General features: G+C 51.2%; 1 protein-coding gene across 1 annotated transcript; it reads left to right on the forward strand.

Annotated features, from left to right (window-relative positions):
* The first annotated feature begins 398 nt into the window (after nucleotides 1-398).
* FAM181B (family with sequence similarity 181 member B) lies at nucleotides 399-3,546 on the forward strand. The gene has a single exon (XM_080640147.1). It carries the CDS (start codon nucleotides 538-540, stop codon nucleotides 1,819-1,821), a length of 1,284 nt encoding a protein of 427 aa, XP_080496273.1. The 5' UTR covers nucleotides 399-537; the 3' UTR covers nucleotides 1,822-3,546.
* The last annotated feature ends 4,653 nt before the right edge of the window (nucleotides 3,547-8,199 follow it).

Consider the following 8,199-nt stretch of genomic DNA (forward strand, 5'->3'; position numbering starts at 1 on the left):
TTTCTTCTTTTGTTAGATGGTGGTAATAACACGTACTCCACAGGGCTATTGCTCAAAGATTAAATGAGGCAAAGAATGGACATCACAGGGCATTAGCAAGTGCCCAGTAGCTGGAGCTGTTGTTGCCAAGGCTGGGAGTGAAACCCAGATCTTCGGAGGGGCGGTCCCATCCTCACCTCTGGCGGTGGGAACTAGCCAAGAGAAACCCGCGGGGCGAAGGGAAATTAAAGGGTTAAAGCGATGAGCTTGGGAAAGGCCAGAAAATTAGAAAAGCAGACCACCCCCCCCACCCCCACCACCACCCTCCAGCCAGCTCAGTAAGCCCCTCCCCTCCGCCACTGGGGCGGTCGCCTCGCGCTCCCTCCCTGCGTCCCTCCCTTACAAGATCTAATGAGCTCCCCCGGGAGGCCGAGCAGCGAGCCCGCTCGGAGCTAGGAGGCCGCGCCGAGACGGGATCCAGGATCCAGGCCTGGGCAGCCGGCGGGAACCGGGTGGGGGCGCACCGGCCGCACTGCGAGCCACCGGGGAGACGAGGCGATGGCGGTGCAGGCGGCGCTCCTCAGCACCCACCCGTTCGTCCCCTTCGGCTTCGGGGGCTCCCCGGATGGGCTGGGGGGCGCCTTCGGAGCCCTGGACAAGGGCTGCTGTTTCGAGGACGATGAGCCCGGGATGCCGGCGGGCGCATTGCTGGCGGGCACCGAGGGCGGGGACGTGCGCGAGGCCACCCGCGACCTGCTCAGCTTCATCGACTCGGCGTCCAGCAACATCAAGCTGGCCCTGGACAAGCCGGGCAAGTCCAAGCGGAAGGTGAACCACCGCAAGTACCTGCAGAAGCAGATCAAGCGCTGCAGCGGCCTGATGGGCGCCGCGCCCCCCGGCCCGCCCTCCCCGGGAGCCGCGGATACTCCAGCCAAGCGGGCGCTCGGCACTCCCAGCGCGCAGACGGCCGCGGTCCCGGCCCACGGCAAGGCGGCCCCCCGGCGGGACGCCTCGCAGGCCGCGGCCGCCAGCCTGCAGAGCCAGAGCCTGGCTGCGCTCTTCGACTCGCTGCGCCACATACCCGGGGGCGCCGATTCCGCCGGGGGTTCGGGGACGGCGCCTCCAGCCGGGCTCGTCGGAGCGGGCTCTGGGGATGCGGGAGGGGATGCACTCGGCCCTGCGGGGGGTACGGCGGTGCTCGGCGCCCGAAAGGTCCCGTTGCGTGCCCGCAACCTGCCCCCGTCCTTCTTCACCGAGCCGTCCCGGACGAGCGGCGGCGGGTGCGGCCCGTCGGGGTGCAGCGTGAACCTGTGCGACCTGGAGAAGGGCCCCGAGACCCTGGAGTTCTTCGAGCTGCTGGGGCCCGACTACGGTGCTGGCTCCGAGGCGGGTGTCCTGCTCTCCGCGGAGCCTCTGGATGTGTTCCCCACCGGCGCCACGGTCCTGCGGGGACCCCCGGAGCTGGAGACCGGCCTCTTTGAGCCGCCGCCGGCGATGGGGGGAAGCCTACCGTACCCTGAGCCCTGGAGCGCCCCGGCCTGTCCCCCGACCAAGAAGCCGTCCCTGGCGGCCCCCCGCGGCGGCTCGACCTTGACCGAGCCCTTACGCCTCCTGTACCCCGCCGCGGTTAATTCCCCCGGCGGGGAGGACGGGACGGGCCCCTTGGCCTCTTTCGGCCCCTTCTTCTCAGACTGCGTCCTGCCCCCACCGCCGCCGCCGCCCCCCCGCCAGGTGTCCTACGATTTGTGCGCGGGCTACGGGCGCACCGCTTACTCCAGCCTTTGGAGACCCGACGGGGTTTGGGAAGGGGACCCGGGGGAGGAGGGAGGGCCCCAGGACTGACGCGAGGTACCCTCCCTTCCGTGAGAGACTGCTGTGGAGACTCCAGGTCTCCCCCAAAACTAAAGAACCATTGGAAAATGCACGTGGAGATGAAACGGGATTAAAAGTTTCAATTAATAAAAGAAACACGAAAAAGAGATGAAGAGGAGTTGGGCATTGTTTTAATCACAATCTCAAGTATTAAAAAAAAAAAAAAAAAAAGCCGTTGGCAGGTTCTAACTGGGACAGATGAACCAAGACACCAAGACAGGGTTTGGGTAATGGAGTGGGGATGGCAGAAGGGGCAAGAGGTGGCTTCTGTAGCCACCTGTCCCCACTCCAGCTTTCCAGCAAAAGGTCAGTGTATATTAGTGTAATTGCCCCTTCCAAACAGTGCCCTGGTCCTCTCCCTCCCTCTCCTGAGTGCACCATGAATTAAAGCCTGTATTGAAAAGATTGGAGCGGAGGTTTCTAGTTATGGATTTGGGATGGCTTCCCGTGTGGTCTCTTTACCTTGTTAGACTTATTAAGGACCCGAGGCCAGTGGACCTCCGCTGACCTCCCTTGTGCTGGTCCTTGAGGGTGAGTCTCTTCTCTGTCACTCTTCCTTTTAAGCTCTTCTCCCTTTTCCGTATCTTTATCTTTCTTTTCCACTCAAATCAGTGTCCTTCCCCTCTTTCCTTCTCTGGCTTCTCATTGCTCTCTCTGATGATTTTGCTTCAGCTTTTCTTGCAAACCTCTTATATAAGAGGCTTAAGTTGGGCAAACCTGTGATCCATTTCTCTCCTTTCCTTCTTCCATTCGTCAACCACTCAGAGAGGGGCATCCTGGGCAAGTTATAAACTCCTTGCATCCAAATGTCCTTATCAGAGAGGGTGAGGATGACACTGTTCCTCCACTTCTCACTTCAGTTTGCTGGGTAGCTCAGAGAGGAAATACATAACCTGCCTTGAAGCCGCTGCAGTGCTTGATTGGTTCCGAAGGCTTATGTGGAAGCCATTAGAATTCTGAGTCTCTTGCTCTTTTTTGGCCCCTCTATTCGCCTGATGATTGCCTTTTTCTTTATAAGCTGTGCGCCCTCCCTCCCTCTCTCCTCCTGCTCCATTCCTCCCTCCGTTCCTTTCTCCCTCACTGTGCTTCCTCACTCCCTCTACCCACACTCTCCCCAGTGGAAGGAATGGTGAAGGGTGTGAAGTTCCCTAAAAAACAGGTTTGATGAATGGAATCTGAAGGGGCCCCGGAGTGAGGGGGCTGATCTGTTATCTGAGAGAGATTTGAGAAAAGCCAGAAATGTTTTACCCAGCCACGAAGTGTACACACAGCATCATCAGGATGGCTGAGGGGCAGAGGAGGAAAGACTGGGTGGGAAGTGAGCAGCTGGAGAGGAATGGGGGAGCCCTTCAGCTCTACAGACCTAATGATGAAAATGCAAAAAGTGACCAACACCCAGAAAATGTAAGATGTTGCCTGTTGATTATGTTGCAAAGGAGAGCTGCCTCTGTCCAAGGCAGCCAAGATAGGATTATAAGAATATCTACATCTGAGAAAGTCAAAACCTCAATGCTCTTGCAGAAGATTTTAAAATCCAGGTCCATGTTTGCACAAATCAAAAGTACTGCAATATTTTCAGAAAGGAATTTGGGTGGGGGGAGAGGGGTGGTAGGGAAGCAAATGGTTATCAAGCCATAGCATACAACTTAAAATGTCATCACTAAATCACTTTCTTTTGAATAAAACATTTCTTAAGAAAGCACCAGAGGGTAATATAGCAATGAGTCTTATTAACGATGAAAAGAACTTTTGTAACTCCAGAAAATTGGTGTCTATAGAATTTCTTCCAAAGCGGTGAAACTGATTAATTCCATTGTGTTAGCAGAATATTATTCAACAATCATTTAATTTATCAGTATTATTTGGTGATGAGTACCATCCAGGATAGAATTGCACAGTAGGAAAACAATAACCTATGACAATTATGATGGCTATAGTGTCACTGCAATGTTTCTTAATTTCCTCTTCTTCCCTGGTTTACTAAAACAAGGTACCTCTCTCCCAGCATCTTACTTGCCCTGCCTTTCATTAATAATGAAAGCACTATGTTTCCATGTGCCAGCACTGAGGTAAGCACCAGCTCACTGAGTCTCTTGACAATACCGTGAGGTAGGTACTATTATTATTATTCCCATTTGGAAAGTGAGGCTTAGACAGGTTAAATAACTTGCTAAAAGTAACTAGTGGGTTCAGGATCCAGATCTACAAGTGTCTTAACACCACGACTTGCCTGTTACTTGTGGGGCTCTATTATGTTTTGTTAGTGTATATGGTTTCCAGTCCCCTGTATTATGTACCATAGGGCTTCTCAACCTCACCAGTATTGACATTTTGGGCAGGATAATTCTTTGCCGTGGAGGTTGCCCAGTGCATAGTGAAATGTTTAGCAGCATCTCTGGCCTCTACCTGCTAGATACCAATAGCACTCCCCTAGTTGTGACAAAAACAAAACAAACAAACAAAAAACACTCTCCATCACCACATGTCCCCTAGAGGTCAAAATCACTGCTAGTTGAGAACCACTATTCTTCTATGCTGGGAGAATATATAAGCAGCGTTGGTGGGGTGTCTAGAACATTCACATAAATGACCTCATTTAATTCTTACTAAGGCTTGTGGTTAGGTATTGTTAGTATCCTTATTATTATATAGGTAAAAAGTAAGAAAGACAAGGGGAGGGGCTAAGTCAATCCACTTAGCTACATCTCATCTCTGCTAATTCACCAGCCATGGACCAATTAGTTAGCTATATTAAAATGCAGTCTTTCCATTGGTAAAATTGGTAACTATCACAAATGGTTATCATGGGAGTTGGAATAGGGTATGTATAAATTCCCACCAAGAGGGAGAGAGTAGTTCAAGTCCCAGGAGGCCAAGGCTCCAAACCACCCTGCTATCCATGATGGTAAGAATGTGTGCTTGGCCCCTATGCAGCCCCCAATTGCCCCATCTCTGATTCTTCTTCTCCCCACATTGCCTTTCAGTCTGAGCACATGTGTGCCTGACCATGACACCTACCACAGTACAGTAAGTAGTGCCCATTAATAACAGTCCTACCAAGGGCTCAACATACAGTTGCTTCCTCTCTTACGTCATTTTCTGTTGCAGCCTGTTAGAAAGTATTTGTATCTCTTGTTTAGCCACATACGTGCCCATTGACCATTCTTTTTAAGTGCAATGGTAGATATTTTTCCAAGACCAATAATGTGTTGTAATAGGCTTGTAATTGTATCAGATTGGACAGGCAGGGGATCGTAGCCTCGTCAGTAATTACACTGTATGTTGCATAGTCACAGTTCCCCAATTCAGCTGGGCATCCCTTGGTGCCTGGAGTGTGTTTTAGTGTCTTCCTGCATCCTCTAATGGTTGTCCCAAACATTTTCTCATCTCCATTCATGCCTTCACTCTCTTCCTTTCCTCACGCCACGTCCTGACAATATGGAGAACATCTGTTGTAATTGCCCTCCATTTCCCAGCCCCACCTTCACACATGAGTTCTCTCACAGGCAAGACCTTCTCCTGCCCTCACAGCTCAGCATCCTGCCCCTCCCACTTTGTGAGGACAAGATGCTGCTCCTTCAATGATCCTAAGTCTCCTCTATCTCCAGGTTCATCCTCTCATCCACTTTTCCTCTCATCCTAGAAATAAGGCTTTAGAATGGTTTAAAAATAAAAAAGAGGGGAAATAGAAAGCTGAAAAGCTCAACCCTGTTTCCCCTTTCTAGATAGTACTCTGTCTTCTCTTTAGAGTTGAATCTCTCTCAGGAAAAGAATCCACACATTTTGCCTCCATCTCACCTGCTACTTAAAACTTTAACCATGCTAAGTCTTAGGGTGGCCAACTATCCCAGTTTGCCTAGGACTGTCTCAGTTTTACCCCTGAAAGTTCCACTTACCAAGAAACACCCCTCAGTCTCAGGAAAACTGGGACAGTTAGTCACTCGTTTTTATTAAGTCCCTCCTGAGGGCAGGTACTGTCTAAGTAGTGGGATATGTGATGGGAAAGATGAACATGGAAACATGCAGGGCCCCTGCCCCGACACAGCTTCTGGTTAGCTTCACGCAACAGCAATAGTGTGTGAGAAAAGTGCAAGAAAGTGTCCATACGCCCTATGAAAAAGGGAGGGCAGGAAAAAACAGGCATTTGCAGAAATTTGATGTGGCCCAAGGTTGGTAAAGGAGTGGCAGGGACCCACTCCTGCAGTCATGTGAGACATTCAACAGGGCACTCTTGCTCTCTGCGCCTGAATTTAGCTCTATTTACTACCTTTTGCCCAGGTTAAAGCCTGTTTTCCATCTGGTATTTACTTGGTCATTGACCCAGAACTGACCTAATGCTGGGAAACTGACTCACACTGTCCAAGTTCACAAGTATAAACCATAAGTCCTCTTGCTAATATGTAGCAAAACACATAAACCAAAATAACTTATGCCTGACCAGGAGAATCCCTGGTATCTACCTACATAGAAGACATGAAAATCAGAAGAGCATTCAGTGAGCAGTAGTATAAGTTGCAGGAATATCTCCACAATTCGGGGACAACTGTGGCTAAGCTTCTTTTATGTCCAGTTGATTGCTCAAGCACCTACTGCCTTATTTGCATAAAGTCTTACTCTCTCTGCCCTTAGAGTCTTTCCCCTCTTCCTAGAGGTTGCCAGAACACTAGAAGTGTCTATAGTCCAAAAGACAAATAGTCCAAAAAGGAGACCCAGGTTGGCTTTGCCATTCAAGTGAGTTTAGAGCTGGCATCTGTTAAATATGCTACTGTCATTGCCAGTTATGCAACTGAGAGTTGTACACATTGTACACACTGTGGAGCCTGCACAGCCAAGGAGATGAGTGCAGACTGAAATCCAACCTATGCTTACTCTACTGCTGCCAAGAAGTGCACACAAGGAGGGGATATCTTGTTTTTAAAATTTGCACAAAGGCACGATATAGGTAGCCCCTCTGTTTTCACCTGTTTTGTCCCTGAAGATCACCACTGAAAACGGGTCCTACTCAGAAGAATAGACATGCTGGTGCAGCTGCTCCCATTTGCTGAGAAGGTCCATGTACACTGTGGGAAGGTGATCTCTTCCCTCAGGAGCAGGGCCTAGGAGCACTGGGCCAGAACTAGTTCTGGCTCCTGTCACCTCAGAGACCCAGTGTCACCAATGCTCTCCTTCCTCTCTTTCTAGCATCCACCAGAGTCATCAGCTTTTTCTTTTAAATCCTGACCTGGAACTGTGGGTATTATGGGCTGAATGTTTGTGTCCCCTCAACACTCATATATTGAAACCCTAATCCCCAATGTGATGGTATTTGGAGGTAAGGCCTTTGGAGGTGAGGCCTTTGGAGGTGATTAGGTCCTGAGGGTGGAGCTCTCATGAATGGGATTAGCGCCCTTATAAGAAGAGGCCAGAGAGCTAGCTCAGTCTCTCTGCAGGTGAGGACACAGAGAATACAGCCATCTGTAAACCAGGAGAGAGCTCTCACAAGGACCCAACCACGTGAGCAATAAATGTCTGTTGTTGAGGACCCCCAGGTGGTAAGTGTAGCAGCCTGAGCTAAGACAATGGGGCTCCTTACTTTTAAGGGAAGCTCCCCCAGTGTTCCCAGTTTATTTCCTATTCCTGACTATCCTAGACTAGGTGGCAACTTTTGTTGCCAAGAACCACCTGCCTTCTGTAGAGGTCACCGTGGGTGGGCCTGCCTACTTTAGCCAGGTGGTTTGAATGGTGCATTAGATGATTCGTATAAAGACCCAGCAAAATACCAAGATACTTCTAAAACCCTATTAATGTTACCATTATTACCCAAAGAGGCCTCAGCAGAGAGCAGGAAAAGAGTCCTGGACTTCCTGGTCCCTCCCTTCCCTGCATCCAGGGAGGAAGGGCCCTGGATGCCCCAGGATTTTAATCTCAGGATTTAAAAGGTCACTGGGAGCTCTGGCACTGAAAACGCCCCGTCCCTCCACAATGACTCGGAATCCGTGACTAACCGGCCCCTTCACCGGAGCTGGGAGCGGCTTCGTAGGGAGCACTGGCGGAGGAAGCCTTTGCCGCAGAAAACAAAGCAAAACCCCGCACAAAGGACAGAAGTGACTGGGTGGGCAGGCGCGGTGCGCTCCCAGCATGCTCTGCGCCCGGACCTTCCGCAGGAGCAGGCCTGCAGGGAGCCCCAGGACACCCAGTCCCCATGCGCAGCGCTGCTTAGAATCCGATCTCTTCATCAATTCTGCCATAACAACGGGGTTTCAGTGCATGGCAGGGGATAAAGTGGCCCGGAGGAACTCAGGACGCATTTGAATGGTCGCCCAGAACTCAGGCAGAATCTGAATCACCTTGGCACAGGCCCGGGTCAGG

This window comes from Plecotus auritus, assembly GCF_963455305.1.
Source record: "Plecotus auritus genome assembly, chromosome: 9".
NCBI lineage: Eukaryota > Metazoa > Chordata > Mammalia > Chiroptera > Vespertilionidae > Plecotus > Plecotus auritus.